At 38.4% G+C, this 20,976-nt stretch overlaps 4 protein-coding genes across 5 annotated transcripts; 3 read left to right on the top strand and 1 right to left on the bottom strand.

Annotated features, from left to right (window-relative positions):
• Nucleotides 1–821: 821 nt before the first annotated feature.
• LOC145113563 (uncharacterized) lies at nt 822–1,872 on the bottom strand. The gene is made up of 3 exons (XM_079049632.1): nt 1,664–1,872; nt 1,247–1,521; nt 822–1,024 (listed from the first exon to the last, which is right to left on the bottom strand). The coding sequence occupies exons 1-3, from the start codon at nt 1,870–1,872 to the stop codon at nt 822–824; spliced, it is 687 nt and encodes a 228-aa protein (XP_078905758.1).
• Nucleotides 1,873–4,220: 2,348 nt separating this feature from the next.
• LOC145115689 (coatomer subunit zeta-1-like) lies at nt 4,221–5,899 on the top strand. Its single transcript, XM_079052042.1, has 6 exons — nt 4,221–4,351; nt 4,883–5,042; nt 5,129–5,276; nt 5,370–5,447; nt 5,538–5,622; nt 5,719–5,899. The coding sequence occupies exons 1-6, from the start codon at nt 4,331–4,333 to the stop codon at nt 5,776–5,778; spliced, it is 552 nt and encodes a 183-aa protein (XP_078908168.1). The 5' UTR covers nt 4,221–4,330; the 3' UTR covers nt 5,779–5,899.
• Nucleotides 5,900–8,735: 2,836 nt separating this feature from the next.
• On the top strand, nt 8,736–12,003 carry LOC145116969 (casein kinase 1-like protein 2). Of its 2 annotated transcripts, none has more exons than XM_079053267.1 (14): nt 8,736–9,114; nt 9,198–9,238; nt 9,452–9,521; nt 9,611–9,759; nt 9,863–9,958; nt 10,044–10,114; nt 10,210–10,271; nt 10,355–10,418; nt 10,644–10,728; nt 10,791–10,917; nt 10,994–11,076; nt 11,170–11,227; nt 11,329–11,453; nt 11,531–12,003. In XM_079053267.1, exons 1-14 carry the CDS (start codon nt 9,036–9,038, stop codon nt 11,729–11,731), a joined length of 1,311 nt encoding a protein of 436 aa, XP_078909393.1. In that variant the 5' UTR covers nt 8,736–9,035; the 3' UTR covers nt 11,732–12,003. The 2 variants fall into 2 exon arrangements, with proteins under 2 accessions (XP_078909393.1, XP_078909392.1); XM_079053266.1 differs by having other exon boundaries at nt 8,740–9,114; nt 11,320–11,453.
• Nucleotides 12,004–17,085: 5,082 nt separating this feature from the next.
• On the top strand, nt 17,086–18,195 carry LOC145113564 (uncharacterized). Its single transcript, XM_079049633.1, has one exon. It carries the CDS (start codon nt 17,086–17,088, stop codon nt 18,193–18,195), a length of 1,110 nt encoding a protein of 369 aa, XP_078905759.1.
• The last annotated feature ends 2,781 nt before the right edge of the window (nt 18,196–20,976 follow it).

Raw genomic sequence — 20,976 nt, forward strand, 5'->3', positions numbered from 1 at the left:
TGGTATCAAACTATACCTTTAAAAGTTATTTGCTTCATCTGGAGAGCCGTTCTTGGGCACGCGCCATCTGCGATCACACTTCAACATCAATAAATCACTATCGAGTCAACCTTATGTGGGTCCTGTATCAGCGAGCAAGAATGTATTGATCACATTCTTGTGAAATGTCCTTATGCTTCCAAGGTACGAGAACAAATCTTCATCTGGTGTGGTATTGACAAGTGTACTGCTCAAAGTGTGGGTGATCTTTTAGACTAGTGGGTGTGGGCAACTAGTTAAGAGGTGTTATCACACCCAAAAATTGTCACCTCACATGTCATGTCATTGTGGTGTTATAACACCAAATGGAGGAAATGGGCAACTAGTTATAACATCTTTAACTTTTCATGTCATTATTTCTTTTTTTATTTTTTTTCGATTTAATTTTTATTTTTTAAACAAAATTAATTAATTAATTAAAACATGTTATTTAAATAAAACCTATTTTTTAATTAAACATTTAAAAAATATTACGAAAACATAACATTTAAAAAAAATTACATTTTGCCCCTAATTTATTCGTTTTCATTTCCATCATATATAAAATAAGCCAAATCCTCTCGAAGTTGTCTGTGTTTTCGTACGTCTTGAATATCTACAACCCTATGTAAATATTCCGTTGTCCCGGGTTGAAATTGCATGTGTCTGGGCTCCGAAGTCGAATACTCCGCAATGTTTCGTCCTTTATCTTCAACAACCATGTTATGCATTGTGATACATGCATACATAATATCTTGTAGAACGTCTAACTGATATGGTCGTGCTGCATGATCAACTATGTGTCATTTCGACTTCAGAACTCCAACAGCACGTTCCACATCCTTACGTGCTCCTTGTTTTCTCTTGAAAAAAAATTCTCTTGGTGTCATTGGGTGTCGAAACGCCTTCACGAATCTGGAGTATGCTGGATATATTCCATCCATAAGGTAATACCAAAACTTGTACTCATTTCCATTCACTGTGAAATGAGCATCTGGTGCCTTCCCTGACAAAATATCGTCGAAAATTGGAGACTGATCAAGAACGTTCACGTCGTTATTCGAACCCACAACCCCGAAAAAAGCATGTCAAATCCATATATATTGGGACGCAACAGCCTCCAATACCAACTAAGGTGTTCCATGCTGACCACTTGCGTACTGGCATTTGCACACCACAGGAAAATTTCTTCAGTTCTAGTGTGTGCAATCAATGCTTCCTAGCATACCCGAAAAACCATGTCTTTCTTCGTGCTCCACATATAGTTGTTGTATATCATTCAACGAAGGTTTGCGCAAATAAACGTCACCGAAGGTTTCAACAACACCCCTCGCCAATCTATACAAACTTTCTCTTGCAATTCTCTCAAACATTATCATATAGTCGTCAATCGAATCAGACGACTCTCCCATTGCCATAAACTTAATTACAGCAACACATTTTTGCAACCCTGTGAATCCTCGTTTACCTCTAGCGTCATATCTCATTTGAAAAAATTCATACCTAAACGTATATTTAATATATAAAAGCTATATTTGAAAGAAGCAATGTATTAAAATAATGTAAAAGCTATATTAGAAAAAAACAATATCTGCTTTCCAACGCGTTGGCTATCCGAACAAATACATTTTTCCGCAAACGAAACCTTCTTTTGAAACCGCGTGGCTGGTAGACACAATCATCCGCAAAATAATCATGAACTAAACGTCTGTACCCTTCTTCGCGATCTCTGTTTAACGTCGCGCGTCTGGTTAATAAAGGAGCTGGATCTGGTTGTATTAGCACGTTCGTGCAATACTCGTACATCATAGTGACAAACATATCATCGTCGTCACTGTCATCGAACGGATTCATTTTTTTTGTGGAATCTTTTGAAAATATATGAAAAAGAGAAAGAAAAGTGGTGAATAGAGAGAAAAATGGTGATTTTTATATGGAATGTAGAGAAAATTTGTGATTTTATAGGTAAAGTTTTGTTTTTTTTTAAACAATATTACCGTTAATCAATGGTAAAATGAAGAAATCAGAAAGAAAAAAAAGATGTGTTATCGTTCGTTGCAACGAAAACGAAACACCACGTAGCGGCTAAAAACGAAAGCGGGGGGTGTTTCGCGTGATAACGCCGTTGAGGCGCATGCCATCTCACAAAAACGGTTGTGGGCGTTGCCCACACCGTTTAGTCTTACAACTAGCAGAAACATGGGGTCGTTGTCCCAAAAAAAGAGAACATTTTATAGTTATCTATTACAGAATGATTTGGGCGTTATGGAAAACTAGAAACGAATGTCTATTTCTAGAGGTGTTCTTTGCTCAAAGGACAGTGGTGGAAAATATGAAAGCAATAGTGTTTATGTGGCTTAAATGCTGGAGCAAAAGAAACATTTGTAGTTGGGTCGAGTGAAATCACTTCCTTTTTTGTAATTGACTATGCTGTTCTGTTTTCTTCTACCGTCTTAGCTTCTTGCTATGCATGGTTTTTAATATATTGTCCCCTTTTCAAAATAATATATATATATATATATATATATATATATATATATATATATATATATATATATATATATATATATATATATATATGTTTGGAGATAAATATATAAAAAGAAGGTCCAGTTTAGAAACAAAGTTACAAACCCATTAACCCATACTAAAACCGGTTGGGGTAACTCTAGGGGTGAGCAAAAACGGGTACCCGTCCTAATTGTATTGAACCGGAACCTGAACCGGCGGTTCTTAAAATGTTGGAACCGGAACCGGAACCGGTTACACAGGTTCTTTGAATTTTGGAACCGGTCTTGGGTGTAACTATTTAAAATCAATAATCAATAATATCAAACCAGTTCAAGCAATAAACCATCTAATTTATTGTTTAACAGATTTAGTTCAATTTTTTTTATAAACTGGGTTTTTGATTAAACACATTAAACTCGAGATCAAGCATTTTCAAAGCAGCACACTTGACATTGGGCTATTTGTGAAACTTGTAAGATATGAGGGAGCTTCCTCTTATTATTAAGGAAGCTAACATTTTTCTTACCACCGGACGATGTGGGACGTACACCATCTTTGTAGATAAGAGAACTCATAAACATTTTGTATATCAAGCAATGTGGGATGGTCAAAAGAAGTTTACCACTTACTCACCTACAAAAGAATATAACAATAAATATACCTATTATATATATCTTTTTATCTTTTGTATAACAGATTATATATTTTATTTCTAATTATCTTATTATATAGCAGATTATATATCTTATTCCTAATTATCTGCTTATAAACAATATTTGCAAACTTCGTATCCAATCAAACGTACATTGCTTGTTATTCACTTAAAAAGCAAAGGAAAATGATTACCAACATGTTTCAATATCGAAATAATATATATATATATATATATATATATATATATATATATATATATATATATATATATATATATATATATATATATATATATTGGTTCCAGCGGGTACCCAACGGGCAGCGGTTCCAAAAAATTGAGAACCAGAACCGGAACCGCTTAAGGAGGTTCTATAACTTCGGGAACCGGAACCGGAACCGCCTAAGGCGGTTCTGGTTCCGGAACCGGCAGTTCCGAGGCGGTTCCGGTTCTAAAAGTGGGTACCCGGTTTCGATGCTCACCCCTAGGTAACTCTGATTTTGTACTGTTTTCTATTGGTATATGAATTCGGATCAGTGGCGGATGTAGAGTGTTAAATGTGGGGTGCATGGACCCACTTGATTGTAGATTCCATCTTATATACATTAGATAAAATAAGATTTGTTTCATATGTATTTATAGCTAGTTTTGACTTTGGGTGGCACCCTTTCAAAAATTGAGACTTTGTTTCTTTCTCTTAATCTTTCCTAAAATCTAACAAAATTGCCTATTATCTATTTTTTGTGAAAAAAAAAATAAATAAAAATAAAAAAAAACCCACGGAGGAGCAATGACATTCCAGAAAAATCCAGCTTTATCACTAATGTATGGGTGATCTTAAATCAAGGTTTACATATATATGAAAACCCAAATTAAATACCTCTAATAAAGAAAGGCTTCAAAATGCTTCTTTTGTGATTTTACAAACACTTTTTTATATATACAAATTTTCTATTTATTTTTTTTATCTTTTATAGGCCCAGTTACCATTTGTTCTGGATCCACTGATTCCGACCCGGTTTTAACCTTATGAAGGCCTCTGGTTTCGACTTTCGACTATAAAAGCAAACCATACCCTCCTAACGGAAGGAAGGAAATGCCTTTTGGTTTCTGCAATCCACTACTCAGTTAACCGATTTCTCTCAATCAATGGGGCATTCTGCTCGTCGAGTATGTCCGCTTTCCATCTCTCTAGATTATACGCGATTTCTATTAATGATTCATGCGTCCATGTTCTTCTATCTCTAACAATGAGTTGTTAATGTCTTACAGTCATTTCGAATCATTATATTTTGATGTTAGCTCTGTAATTTTTATTGTAATCAGATCATTACTTGTTTTTCTCACGTAAATAAATGTTTGCGATGCATATAATATATATGCATGATATCATGTAGTGATTAAGCATCGAATTGTGTTTTGCTATTACGTTGATCGATCGCTTAAATTTTCTACTGAGTATTGATTTCATGATTGGAGGCCTCGAATGCTGCAATGTAACATTTTACTCGTATCGGTTTGAATAAGCCCTAGGGGATCTTTTTATGTAAAATACATTGTCTTAGAATCTCATCATTTACCAGATGTAACACTAAATTTGGATGAAAATCGGATCCACATTTCAAACCGAATCATCTCCACAGCTTTCCAGATAGCAGTAAATTGGTAACATAGAAAATTGTCCTGACCTGGTTTTTACAGGACGCCAGTCCTATCATAAAAAACGTTCTCCTTCTGGATTCGGAAGGAAAACGGGTAGCAGTCAAGTATTTTTCAGATGAATGGCCTGCTAATAGTACAAAATTGGCTTTTGAAAAGCTTGTATTTACTAAAACTCAGAAGACCAATGCTAGGACTGAAGGTTTGGTTTCTAATTTGTATCAATGGCAATTGGCAACTGAAGATATGAACATAATGTTTTTTTATTCTTGATATGTGTATCTGCAGCTGAGATAGCAATGTTTGAGAACAATGTTGTGGTGTATAGATTTATACAAGATTTGCACTTCTTTGTAACTGGAGGTGATGATGAAAATGAACTAGCTCTAGCTACAGTCCTGCAGGGTTTCTGTGATTCAGTTACACTTCTCCTCAGGTTGCTAAAGATCTTTTTAATTCTTGTCACAAATGTTCATTTTTTTTTTCTTTTTCCATTTCACTGTGTAACTTCCTTGAATTCATGATGCAGGGGTAATGTTGATCAAAGGGAGGCACTTGAAAACTTGGATTTGATCTATTTGTGCCTTGATGAGATTGTTGATGGAGGGTAGGCACATACATTATAATTGATTCTAATTTCAGCTTGTAGCTTTCTTGTTCATAGTTTTCATTTCTCAATAAATTGTCACTGTGGCAGGATGATTCTTGAAACAGATGGGAATATGATTGCTGGAAAAGTAGCTACACACAGCATAGATGAAGGGTCTCCCTTGTCAGAACAGGTAAATTCAACTCTAATTTCTTTTTAACTTGCAACAAAAGGGTAAAATGGTCATTTACCTACATTAGAAACATGTTTTTTTTTTCATATTCCACAGACTATCACTCAAGCTTTGGCTGCAGCTCGTGAACATCTGACAAGATCGCTTCTCAGATAATTGATTTACACTTATATTTAATTTACTTTGGGTGATTTGCTTTAAATTCTTGTGTACACTCTCATTTTTGTCCTAAACTAAGTCATAATTTAATGACTATGGTTATTTCTTTGATTTGGAATGTGTTTTTTCAGCCTTGAGTTGAGGATCGCCTGATTATTGTGTTAGAAATTGGGCATACATAGTTTATTTTGATTGATCATGTATATAGTTCATTTTTTGTAATTGATATTTCGATTGTGTAGAACATCTGATCGCGATCAACATAATCAAATTTTCTGATGCATAACACGTGTGGATCAACTGATACAGGGACGACTTTTAAACTCACAGCTCGATGTAGTTTCTTACTTTGCTCCCAAGTCTGGTTATAGAGAATTGCTTCAAACTTACCACCAAGAGATCATCAATCCTGGATAGGGATACCGGTTGATGGTGGTCTCTTCTTACCCCGATCGTAGAGAATCGTCATTATCTGAGTCACAATCTTCTTAGGCACACACAAATTACTCCCTTGAATATAACCTTATTTCTTTGGAGCTCCCGATTCCATGGGAGGTAATCCACCCCTTAAAGGGATTCCTTGTAAAACTTGATTCACAAAAAGTTGTCTGATTTCATCACGTCGCAGTGCATACCATGCATTAGAAATGTTACACGTGTCATAACATTGAATACACACTATACGCATCGAGTCTTGACTTCACCATCAAGTTTCCTGTTCGACAAGTTGGGTGGGTTGCTACTCTAATTCACCAGATGTTGCCATAACTGCCATAACTGAGGTTTTTCATGCGGTATACCACTCCACACACAAGCCGATAAAAGAACTAGATGCACAAGGTTGACTAGAAGGTTGGTATTTCCATCTCAAGGGAGTTCGCCATTATCTGTACAAAAACAAATCATGCACAAAAAGACTTAGGGTGCATTTGGTTGGCAGGAAATGAATGGAATTTTAGGGAAAAGGATTTCAATTCCCTCGAATTCATGCGTTTGGTTGGACTTAGAGGAGGGAAAAGGATTCCTAAATGAAATAAACTTTCCACCATATGGAGGAAAGTGAATTCCTTCCAAAGTTGGATGGAAAACATTCTTTCTCATCAAGGAAAGCGGCAAATTACAAAAATACTCATTGTACTTATTAGAAAACCCACCACCACTACCACCACTATTACTGACCACCACCACCACCGCCGTTACCACCGCCACCACCACCATCATAGCTGCTGCCCCTCCGACCACCACCACCACCACCGTCGTTGCCGCCACCGCCGCCACTGCCACCGACCACCACTACCACCGCCATGACCACCACCCACCACCACCGCCGCCGCCACCACCACCCACCATCACCTCCGCCGCCGCCACTGCCTGCGACGCCACCACCACCACCATTATCGTCGTTACCAATGTTGCTGCCGCCACCACCACCACCACGACCATTACCTACCACCACTACCAATGCCATCTCCCACCACCACTAATAACACTACCACCACCACCACTACCAACATTGCCACCATCGCCGCTACCACCCCCGCCACTGCAACCACCAGCACCATCACCGTCGTCCCTGTCGCCACCAGCCGCCACTGCCACCACCAGCACCACCGTTGTCGTTGTCGCCACTAGACACTGCCACCATCACCACCACTTCCGCTACCACAATCAATGCCACCACCACCACCGTTGCAGCCACCATCACCGCCACCCACCACTGTCGTCGCCACCACCGCCACTGCCCCCACCACCATCGCCGAAAGTTTACTGTTTTTATAATTTTCATAATGTATTTTTTACATATAAGTTAGAAAACAAGGTAAAATTAAGCAAAACAGGCAAAAATGGTAATTATATCATTTTACATGAATTCCAATTCCATTTCCTGCGAACCAAACAGATTTTGGAATTAATTCCAATTCCATTTCCTGCCAACCAAACAACATATGGAATTGGATTCAAATTCTTGACATATTCCTTTTCCAATTCCAATTCAAATTCCTTCAACAACATTCTGCGAACCAAACAACACTTTAATATAACACTTAAAGAGAGGAATTCAAGGAATTACCCGAATCAGCGTCCAACTCCTTCAACACCATTGACTCGATCTCTTGCTCGCGTTTTGACATTACTACTTTTTTCTTTCCATTCCTCGGTCCTTCATTTATTTCCTCACATTCGTTCACTGGAATGTTATCTCCAAATTTTTGAGAAGCTGCTTTTTTGAATTCCACGATTGATACATTCTCGAACGATGAATTGAGGTTGATTTTGGTATTGTGCTTGATTTTGGTATTGAGGTTAATTTCGGGCTTGAAAATGATAGTAAACACCACCAAAACGTAGATTTGGTGGGGAATAAATAGGCCGATCGCGTTGATTTTGAATGAAAGTTGGTGAAGAAGGTGAGACGTTTGGATTTTGAGTGTTTCGTTTGGTATTTTTTAAGTTTTTGGGCTGTAAGAAGAAGCCATTTTTTTCAAAAAACTTGAATTGTTTGAGTGATAATACGAAGATTGTGAATTGAGATAAAATATGAAAAAAAGTGATATTTATATAAGGTAAAAAAGGAGATTTTTTTGAATTTTTATTTGAAAAAAACGGTAAAATACTCCTCCCAACGTTCACATTTTTGTAACCCAATACAACCTGTCTCCTCGGTGAAAGCTAGCCGAGCTCGGCAAGCCAAGGGGTCGGCACGGTGTTTGCCGAGTTCCCCTAGGTAATTGTCAAGCTATCCGAGATCCGCACCATCTAGGCTTAGAAAGTAGTAAAAAATATAAAAAAATGTTAGCATGGTTTATTGGTTCACGTTTATATTTTCTTTGTTTTAGCCACGGAGTTGGGCAGCGATCCACACCAATGGGCAATGGGATTGGGTCAAAAAGGCTGTTTCGCGTTAATCAAAGCCCGAAGATCTCTCTCCCCGAAATCCCATTATTATTTCAACCTAAACCTCCATTGAGATTTTGCATAAATTAAGCTGTATTACTTACTTTTTCTTTCTTCTTCTTTATCCTTTTCCTAAATGACAATCAACGCAATTCAAGTTCCAGCTTCCGGTTGATCTATTCCTTTGACCCATTTCTTTCTCCAGGTTAAGTCCACAGACAGTTCCTGCCCGTCGGTGCTGACTCACGTCCACTTCCGTTTCATCTCATTTATCCGATTCGCCGTTTCTCCAATGAGGCGATAATCGGACCTCTACTGTTTTGTCACTAGTTTTGCGAATTAGGGTTTTAATTTATGCGATGGAGCAGCCTCGTGTGGGGAATAAATATCGGTTAGGGCGTAAGATCGGTAGCGGTTCATTTGGAGAGATCTACCATGGTTCGTATGTTAATCGTCATTAAGATGTTGATCCCTTCAGTTTTATAAGTCTGTATTGCTAATTATTGGAAAATGATTTACAGGTACTAATATTCAGACGAATGAAGAAGTTGCTATCAAGCTTGTGAGTAAAAGAATAGCAGTTTTATTATATATCTATACTAAATTGCGACATAATTGATGCTTTAACTTTGAAATAATATCTACTTCATGTCGATTTTGACATTTAGGAACTGTAAATGGTTAACCTGTGAACTTTCGAATCACATTATGCTATGCGGTTTTTTTTTGAGTCCTTCTATTTTCAATAACCCGACTATCTTTTTTTCTCGTTCAGGAAAATATCAAAACAAAGCATCCTCAGTTGCTATACGAATCAAAGTTATATAAGATCCTGCAGGGAGGAAGTAATGAACAGTGCCATTCTGCTGTTTCGCTTTTTTTTTTAAGGCAAATACTGACAATTTTGACTTTCACTTATGTCTTCCAATTATAGCTGGAATCCCAAATGTGAGATGGTTTGGCGTTGAAGCAGACTACAATGTTCTTGTGCTGGATTTATTGGGACCGAGTCTTGAAGATTTGTTTAACTTCTGTAGTAGGAAGATGTCTTTGAAAACTGTTCTTATGCTTGCTGATCAAATGGTATGCCTTTCTTTCCTAATTGACTTATTTTCGCACAAATAGATTGAATATATCCTTGCATTTTTATATATTCACTTTCTTTATGTGATTACATGTGTTTCAGATCAACCGAGTTGAATTTATTCACTGTAAATCATTTCTGCATAGGGATATAAAGCCAGACAACTTCCTTATGGGTTTAGGGAGGCGTGCTAATCAGGTTTCATTTCTTAATTTGTTCCATTTTTCATTTCTGTTTTTTTATAGTTTTATACATAAAACATATATAAACCTACATGTTACAGGTCTATGCTATTGATTTCGGGCTAGCCAAGAAATATAGAGACTCTTCAACTCATCGGCACATTCCATATAGGTGAGTGAATTTTTTTTTAAACTTCCAGCAGCAATCTTTTTTTCATAAAAAAGTGACCTCTAATCAATCCATATTTTATATCTTATAAAATGCAGAGAGAACAAGAATTTGACAGGGACAGCTAGATATGCAAGCATGAATACTCACCTTGGAATTGGTAAGCTTTTTTATGGTGCCCAAAAATTCAAAAATATGAACAAAAATTTATCATTCTTACATGTTAATGTGTGTTTTGCTTAGAACAAAGCCGAAGAGACGATTTGGAATCACTTGGATATGTACTCATGTACTTCTTAAGAGGAAGGTAGAACACCCTTTTGCCAATTTCATCTTATCTTCATATAATATCAACCTACTTCCCCTTCAATTCTAATTTGGTTACTAGACTTAAAACCGAATTTTAAAACCATTCAACTTATAATAAACCATCTTCACAGAAATCATTATGTAAAGTATGTTGTTATTTATTTCAATCTCCTCTTCAATTTTTTGATGCATAATCTGATTTACATGTTTTGGACATCGTTAGTCTCCCATGGCAGGGACTGAAAGCTGGGAACAAGAAACAAAAATATGAAAAGATTTGTGAGAAGAAAGTTTCCACTTCTATTGAGGTAAACAGTAAGCTAGTTTTCATTGTATGCCATAAAATTCACAAAGTTAATTTTTTTTGCAGTCTTTATGTCAGGGATACCCTTCAGAGTTTGCATCTTACTTCCATTATTGTCGATCTTTAAGATTTGATGACAGGCCCGATTATCCATACTTGAAGAGACTCTTCCGTGAGCTTTTCATTCGTGAAGGTCAACTTACCCTACCTTTTTCTTATTAGGACATTGTAAAAAACAAGCAAAAAGAAATTGTTGCATTTATTTTCAGGTTTTCAGTTTGATTACATTTTTGATTGGACTATTTTGAAGTATCAGCAATCACAGCTTTCGAATCCTCCATCCCGTGCTCTTGTAAGCTGTGTTTACTTGAACAACATGATGCTTTTTATTTTATTTTCTTATACCATTACCCATAATAATATCAATGTACTTTTTGTGAATCAGGGTGCAGGAACAAGTTCTGGTATCCCTCCCATGGCTGCCAACCCAAATAGGCTCACAGGTCAGTCTTTTCAGGAACTAGCAACATATTTTATTCTTTTTACCAATACAAACAGTCTACTTTATCAGTTTAACCTATATTTATTTTTTTAGGTGGTGAAGAAGGTGGTGGTAGTAGGGGTTGGTCCTCTTCCCGGCCTAGAAATACATTGAATTCTGGAACCCTCACCCTATCCAATTCTAGACAAAAAAATCCAGTTTCCACTGATCAATCCACCAGTAGAGAGGTACCTAACTACACACAATCACACAACACAACACATTATTTTCTTACAAAAATTTCTTACTTTTTTTTTTGTTACAGTTAACAAGTAGTAATATTTTGCAATCGAGTGGATCTTCAAGGCGGCCTACTGATGCAGTGCTTGGTAGGGTGGCAAGTAGCAGCGGTCGAAGGAGCTTCCCTGTTGTTTCATCCGATCAAAGACGCTCGACTCCCAGTAGAAATGCAAATGCAAACAACTTTGACTCAACTCTCAAAGGTATTGAGGGTTTGCATTTTTAGCATTCAAACTTCAAACTTGGTTTTTATGTAAGTAAGTAAATTTCACCTTTTTTTTCAAATGTGTAGTTTACTATTACCGTATTACGTCTTTGTCTTTTATTAGAGTGAGTGAGTGCCTGCCTAATAATTATAATTAAATAAATAATCAAGACTAGAGATAATAGAGATTATAGAGCCAGTCTTCGGGAACTGTTCATGAAAACCCGGATGGATATGTTTTTGTTTCTGGATACCTACCGTTAACTTTCTTATTTTATTACTCATTCGACTCTTGTGCTGCTTTTTTTTTTTTTTTTTTTTTTTTTATGTTGAATCATTAAGAGGCATCAACCATTTAATGCTGTTGAATGAACGAAATTACAATTTTACCCGTCTAATAAGAACATATATAAAATTGACAAGTTCTAAAATCTAATGATATATATATATATATATATATATATATATATATATATATATATATATATATATATATATTTTTTTGCTAAATTCAAATATTCATCAAATACATATTTTTTGGGAAAGATGGTACAACCTCTGACAGTTTATTTATTCATAAAAACCATTTACAAGGAAAGGGAAGAACAATTACAACTTAGAACCAACAAATAAACACACATCTAGAATCCAACCCAAATATCAAACAAATACCACACAAATATAGTATGGTGGTGGGAGATGGAAGTCGTTGGAATTTAATGATAGTGTGGTGGTGGTGGATGTCGGTGGTGATGTCCTTTGAATGTTCAATGTCATATGGACTACACATGTGGTCATGAAATATGTCATATACACGACACATTGGCAACAATAGCATGTGGAGAACTTGGTAACCTGTTAATAAGGTTATCTTCCCTTGCTAGCTGGTCATTTTTTAATTTTTAGTTTATATTCTCATAATGCATAAAAACTAGTTCAGGGATCTTTTAAGTTTTTTTTTTTTTTTTTTTTTTACAAAATCTTATTAGATTCTAATGAAATTAACCCCGTTGGTTTATTCAAAATATATAAATTGTTTTTTTACAGTTATCAACCTATAATAGGTTTTTTTTTCTAACATTTGTTGTTTTTCTTATTTTTCATCATCACTTTTGTGTTGGTTGTTGATTGCGACACTTCATGTTTATTTGATGTATATGACATATATAACTATTAGAATAGCTATAGGATCGACCATAAAAACGTGTTCATAAAATTAGTTTAAACGGTTGAATTTGTTTATCTGATTATCAAAAGTTAAATAATCGGTTTTGTGTCATGTCACATTGATAGCAAAAAAATTGAATATAAAAATCTGAATTGATATCCTTTCATTTACAACTAGGAAAAGGACCCATACTTCGCATGGGTCGGAAAGGTTTTTTCAGATGAAAAAATAAAACTAAAGTGACAAAAATATGAATTGGAAAAGGTTAAGGCAAAAGTGTAAGGAAATAAAAGTAATGTGGCAAAAGTATGAATAGGAAAAGTTAAAAGTGGCATTGGAAAAGGTTAAGGCAAAAGTGTAAGGAAATAAAAGTAAAGTGGCAAAAGTATGAATAGGAAAAGTTAAAAGTGGCAAAAGTATGAATTGGAAAAGGTTAAGAAAAAAAGTGTGAGAAATAAAAGTAAAGTGGCAAAAGTATGAATTGGAAAATGTTAAGGCAAAAATGTAAACAAATAAAAGTAAAGTGTCAAAAATATGAATTGAAAAAAGTTACTGTTAAAACTATATGTGTGCTTTAATATATATATATATATATATATATATATATATATATATATATATATATATATATATATATATATTCAAATGTTTCTCACATCTATTGTATGCTAGAATGCAGCAATAGGAATTTAGTATTAATTATATATATATTAAATGTTATCCATACTTATAACTCATTTTTATAGAAGCTATTTAAATTCGTCATTAATGTCAACAATAATATTCTTTCAGAATGAATTCATATATAGAAAAAAGAGAGTGTATTCCAGCGGAATGAGAGTGTATTCTAATAGAATACATTCTCGTTCTTCATATTCCATGCAACTTTATTGTATTTTAAGTGTGTGAGTACTGAAACAAAATACGAATTCATATATAAAAACTAGATGCGAATTCATTCTGAAAGAATGTTATTGTTAACATTAATGACGGCTTTAATTAGTTTCCATAAAAAGAGAATTATAATTATGGATATCATTTAATATACATATAATTATGGAAATCATTTAATATCTATATTTATTTAATTAAATAATTATTTAATTTACTAAATTTCTATTGGTGCATTCTAGCACACGATAAATGTAATAAACAAAATAACCTAGCCCTATATATATATATATATATATATATATATATATATATATATATATATATATATATATATATATATATATATATATATATATATATATATATATATGCTTATCCTTTTTATTAAGAATGTCATTTTTAAATAATTATAATTTTATCGACTACTTATCTTATTATTACATTTGCAAAGAACAAACTATATTCAAATATAAGGTTTCTTAACTCTTAACTCTTAACTCATTTCATAACTGATTATTTGATTATGATTATTGACATCATATAATTATTTTCAAAACTTAGACGTTTTCATGTTTGTTATATTGAGATCCAAATCTTTTTGGTAAATTATTGTCAGTCATTTAAAGAATCCTCTCAACTACCATGTACCAAACACACAAATACAATGATAAAAAAAAATCAAAATCATCAAAGATCAACAGAGATACATACTTATTGATATTACATCATAAATCTTTGTTAATTAAACCAAGTAATATTGTATACAATTATACGCTCAAATCTTTTCTTTGCTTTTCCAATAATTTTGGAGCAAAATGACGAAAATGCCCAAAGAAATCGATAGATTCATCTATAGCCATAGACAAGTTGGGTGTAAGTCTGTCTGATCCACACAAAACTTTTCTTGAAAGACCCTTTTACCTTGCTCTCTATAGAGTAAACATTATAGGCAGCAACCCTCTTCTTCCTTTGCAACTCTGGATCATCAATACTCAATTTCTTTAAATTTGAAACATGTTTCTTAATGTTTTGGTTTGAAGTTGAGTAACTCCTCATATTCTTCATATTGCTGGGAAACTCTTCATTGTTGCTCTTAATCTCCATCATGCCACCATCTCGACACGATTGGGATCTATATTTTTCCATCTCTATGTGTATATTTGTTTAGGTGAGATAAAGAAACATATATTACTTCAAAGATTTGCTACATATTGGCAACCATGAGAAGCTATATATGGATGGAAAAAGGTGAAATAATGTAAGCTTGGGTTGTCAAATAATTTCGAAGTCGTGAATTTGAATAAGATATTACTAAAACTTTAAGAGCCAAACATGGGTAAACTTTATATGTTTAATTGGTTAATGGAACTTGGCCTTTGCCTTTTGGCTTTTTTGTAGTGCAAAAGGTCTTTCGGAAGTAGGAGTTGTATTTTGAATTCCACTTAAAGTTGAATTACACATGGTGATGTCGAATTGTGAGCTTTTGACCTTTCAAGTTGGCATATATATTTGAATATTCAAACAGTGTTGTTGCTAATGAATTAATAATAGAGTATTTAGAGAAATAATTTATTTATATAGAAAGGCCGACTTTAATTAATTGGTGTAATATATATATATATATATATATATATATATATATATATATATATATATATATATTACACCAATTAATTAAAGTCGGCCTTTCTATATAAATAAATTATTTCTATATATATATATATATATATATATATATATATATATATGATGACGTGCCTAAGTCGGCACGGAAAAGTCACGCCTGGCCAAAATACCTGGCACCCCGGCCGAGCCAAAAGGAGTGGGCTCAGTGCTCGACAACGCCCCTAAGAGCAGGGCGCCCCGGCAAAAGGCTCGCGTCCGCCAGTGACGCTCCCAGTATCAAGACAAAGGATACGGTCAAGCGACAAGGCAGAGGGTCAGAGCATTACCGCTGGAGCCAATGGCAGTACTCTGACATAAAGAGGCGCACAATCCTCCAATCAGCACCTCTGACCTTGTCCCCTAAAAGCGACCCTGTCTCGTACGGACGAGCAGGATCGCTAGGTATAAAAGGGCGCACTCAGGAGCCCTAAAGGTAAGCAATCTTCTCTAAGAGCAATCCATCTTCTAAGAACCCCATCTAACTTGACCGTCGGAGCGTTCTTCCGGGAGCCTCCTCCCGGGAAACGGCTGACGGCTGTTCTTTCGTGTGGCCTTGCAGATACCTTCTAACATTAGATCGGAGAGCCCAGAAGAAGGTCGAGGTCGAGGTCGCATCATTTGGCGCCATCCGTTTTGTGTGACGAAGAACGAAGTAAAAACCACTGTTTCATCAAAATCAATGGCGTCTGACGGTGGTGACGGCGTTGAGGGAATACAGAACAGCCCTATACGCTCGATGACACCGTTGGACGACGTACCGCCACCCATAACGGCCACCGATGAACCCACCGGCGAAGGAAGCTCTATGCTAACTACAACGCCCCGATAACCCAGCAGCTAGCTCAACCACCCTTTTCGCTGCAAACAACGAGCATAGAGGCCATCACCCAAACGCCATTCCGACAATCAACGCCACTTATGGGGACGGTACCACTCGCTACACCTTTGCAAACGCCGTTAACATTCCAGCCAACAGCGACACAACTCTCAGTAAACCAAACATCCAACCGCCACTCCACGTGTCACCACAGAGCCAGATACCGACGAGCACACCCCTGATGCTCCTGCCGTTCGCGCAAACCATGGTAGCACCACCATCGTTGCCTCACCTCTTGACAGGCACATGGGGTGCGCCTATAGTGACCACCCACACAAGTCAACAGCAGCCCACACCAACGCAATCCTTGGCTCAACCTCAACTTACACACCCGGGATACTCGCTGCAGTTTCCGTTCCAACAATAGGCCTTCTATGGTCCTAACCCAGGGTACCAAGCGTTCTAAGGTCACCCAGGGGCACAACCGTACAACACGACCCACCAGTATAATGTGCAGGGCCCGCTAACCATCCCCCATCAAGACTGTTGTCACGAAGCATCACATCTCCGTTTGCCAAGGAACTACTGGATTACGAGATTCCAAACACAGCAAAGCTCCCCAACTTGAAAACTTACAATGGCACCACCGATCCGGACAGTCATATCGACACATATGAATGGACAATGACGTCGCTAAAGCTAGACGAACGTTTCTAGTGCACATATTTCCCAACGACGCTAGATGGAAATACAGGCACATGGTTCAAGACGCTGCCCCCAGGTAGCATTTACAACTTTGGCCAACTAAAATATATTTTCCTCACCAACTTCATGCAACTGCGAAAGTACAAAGGCGACTCCCATTCCATCATCGGATGTAAACAAAAGGAAGGGGAAAGCTTAAGAGAGTACTTCACACGGTTTACAAACGCCACATTAGACGTACCGGGTCATGACGAGGGCCTTATAGCAGGAGCTTTCACGTGGGGACTCCTCCCCGGCCCTCTGTCACATAAACTCATGGGCAAAAAACCACAGACAAGAGCTGAGCTAAAGGAAAGAGTGGAAAGATATTTAAGACAGGAGGAAGGTGAAGCAGCAAAGCAAGCATACTTAAACGCCATGGCCATTAAGCGTTCTAACCCAACCTACACAGAAACATCTGGGGGAAGCAGGCACTTAGGACAGGGTCACTTCGGACGAGGAAAGAGATCACTGGGTCGCTTCAGGCCGTTTGTCAAGGACGACAGACGGGGTCGTCGTCCAGACGTATACGTGGTCGCGGACAAGCAGCAAGAGAGAGCACCGAAAGGACGGTACTGCGAGTACCACAAAATCAGGACACACGACACTACCAATTGCTCGGTCCTTAAAAAAGAAATGGAGGAGAAAAAGCTCAAGGGAGATCTCGTAGAGATAGCACGCAACCTGCGCGCCAAGTTTGACGCAGAAAACGCCAAAGGAGCTTCGAAAGAAGGCACTCAGCCCAAAGAAATATTCATGATACGAGCCAAGAGAAGCAGACACGAGGGAACTGCACACCAGGAGAACCTAACGCCCATGACACAAGAGCTCACATTCTCAGCGCAGGATCCCAGGCCCGAAGGTTGGACAGGTGATAACCCTCTCATAATACAGGCTTCTATTAAAGACGTGGTCATACACAGAGTGTATATCGACACAGGTAGCTCCGCAGACATCATCTACGAGCATTGCTTCCGTCTCCTCCCAGACATGTGGAAGGACGGCCTGAGACCTACAATGGGAAGGTTGGTCGGATTCACGGGGCACAGCGTATGGCCGCTAGGGATGATCCACCTCCCCCTTACACTGACTAGTCATGACAAGCAACGAAGGAAAACAGTCCTGGTCGATTTCGTTGTGATCCGACATTCAGCAGAACATAATATCATTCTGGGAAGGCCAGCCTTGCTAAAATGAGGCGCGATTCCGTCCACAATACACGGGATAGTGAAGTTCAACACTAGCGGAGGTCCGACCACAATCCTGGCCACACCACCAAGACAACTGCAGTGCTTTACGATCATGCAACCAGCCGAGATAACAAGAGAAACCAAAAAAGCTCGGGGTGAATCGGCATACGAGAAAGAGGTGGTCAACGAAGGACACCCTGATCAGACAATCAATATCGGTCGCAATCTTCCAGGGCACACCAGGCGGGCACTTGTCGATCTCCTCCAGCGATACAAGCACATTTTTGTGTGGACTCCCACAGATATGGTAGGAGTAGACCGGAAAATCATTGAACATAAACTCATGATTAAACCGGGTACAAAGGAAGTTAAACAGAAAAAGAGGGTTCAGGGAGGAGATCGCAATAGGGCAGTCAATGCGGAGGTGGCCAAGCTGACGAAGGCGAGGATTCTGAGGGAAGCAGTTTTCCCAACTTGGATAGCCAATCCTGTCATGGTGCGAAACCATGACGGATCATGGCGCATGTGCATCGACTTCTCCGACCTTAACAAGGCATGCCCTAAAGCCTGCTACCCCCTCCCGAAGATTGACCAGAAGGTAGAATCACTACAAGGTTTCAAATTAAAATGTTTTATGGATGCGTATAAAGGGTATCACCAGATCCTGATGAGTAAGGACGACGAAGAGAAAATAGCTTTCTACACCGACCATGACACATTTTGCTACACCAAAATGCCTTTTGGTTTGAAAAACGCGGGGGCAACATACCAACGGCTGGTCGACTCCATGTTCTCAAGCCAGATTGGGAGAACATTGAAGTGTATGTCGACGATATGGTTATTAAAAGTGAGGACGAGGAAAAGATGTTGCAGGATATTGAAGAAACTTTCAAAACATTGGAGAAAGCAAAGATGAAGCTAAACCCGAACAAGTGCACGTTTGGAGTGGAAGAAGGTCAGTTCCTAGGATACTATGTTACCAGACAAGGCATCCAGCCCAACCCAACAAAGGTGGACGAGTTCATGCAAACACCACCTCCAAGTACCCTAAGGGACGCGCAAGGCCTGAATGGGAAAATCACGGCGCTCAGTAGGTTCATCTCAAAGTCAGCGGAAAAGGCTATGCCGCTATTCAACACGTTGAAAGGCTGTATCGAGAAAAGTAACTTCCAGTGGACAACGGCGGCAGAGGTAGCACTCCAAGGAATCAAGGAAGCTTTACACAAACTACCAACGTTAGCTAGCCCCATTCCGGGTGAGATATTGCAGGTATACCTCTCGACTTCAGCCGAAGCCATATCCTCTGTACTAGTTGTGGAAAGAGAAGGGGAACAGAAGCCAGTGTACTTCATGAGCAGAGCATTACAAGGCCCTGAACTTAACTATCCCACCCTAGAAAAGCTGCTGCTAGCACTGATCTATGCTGCGAGACGGTTGAGACGGTATTTTCAGGCCCACCAAATAGAGGTCCTGACAAATTGCCCAATTAAACAAATCCTGCTAAAGCCCGAAACCTCAGGAAGACTCGCAAAATGGGCGATCGAACTGGGCGAACATGATATTAGCTACCGACCAAGGACAAGCATCAAAGGGCATGCGCTGGCAGATTTTCTACTCGAAGTCCCGGGGGAGGGAGATGTAATCAAAGAAGGAATCATGACAGTAAAAGAAATTCCAGAGGGAAATAGAAAATGGACGTTGTATACCGATGGGGCATCCAGCAGGGAGGGCTCAGGGGCTGGCCTAATCCTAACTAGCCCGGAAGGAGAAGAGGTTACGTATGCCCTCTGCTTCGACTTCCACACCTCAAATAATGAGGCGGAGTACGAGGCATTACTTGTCGGCCTACGCTTGGCCAAACAAATGGGGGCGGAGGCCGTAGCCGCGCTGACAGACTCAAGACTGGCCGCCAACCAGGTTAATGGAAGCTTTGAGACAAGAGACAAAAGAATGGAAAGATACGTTAGGACAGTGCGACAGCTTACCAAATTTTTTAAGGAATTCACTATCAAGCAGATCCCAAGGAGCGAGAACAGGAGAGCAGACGCTCTAAGCAAACTAGCGTCGACATGTTTTGATCACTTATCAAAGAAGTTTTTGGTCGAAGTGCTCAAGGAAAGAAGCATAGAGGAACGGCAGGTGAGCACACTCACGACAACGGGGCCCACATGGATGACACCATTAATAGACTACCTACAGCAAGGCGTTCTACCTGATGATCATGACGAAGCCAAAAAAGTGCGCATAAAGGCACCTTCTTACGCTCTAATTGAGGGGGAACTATACCGGAAGGGGTTCACAACACCATGGCTAAGATGCGTGGACGAGATCAAAGGAAAAGAGGCGTTGCGGGAAGCGCATGCAGGACAAGCAGGCGCACATGAGGTTGCACGAGCTCTGACGGGAAAGGTGCTTCGGATGGGGATCTATTGGCCCATCGTACACCAAGACGCAGCGGAGCTGACAAAAGTATGTGGGCAGTGCCAAGCGTTTTCCCCGGTCCAAGCGAACCCATCGGCGCCCTTATCCAATATATCCAGCCCCTGTCCATTTTATCAATGGGGAATAGACATTGTGGGACCATTCCTAGAAGCGCCAGGAAGGTTAAAATATATGGTCGTGGCGGTGGACTATTTTACGAAATGGATCGAAGCAGAACCGTTGGCGTGCATAACAGGAAGGCACATGATCAAGTTTGTCTGGAAAAATATCATGACTAGGTTTGGCACACTTAAAACGTTGATAAGTGACAATGGGCTTCAGTTTGCTGAAAACCCGTTCAAGGAGT

Source organism: Lactuca virosa, chromosome 5, assembly GCF_052849685.1.
Source record: "Lactuca virosa cultivar CGN04683 chromosome 5, Lactuca_virosa_CGN04683_v6, whole genome shotgun sequence".
Classification (NCBI taxonomy): Eukaryota; Viridiplantae; Streptophyta; class Magnoliopsida; order Asterales; family Asteraceae; genus Lactuca; species Lactuca virosa.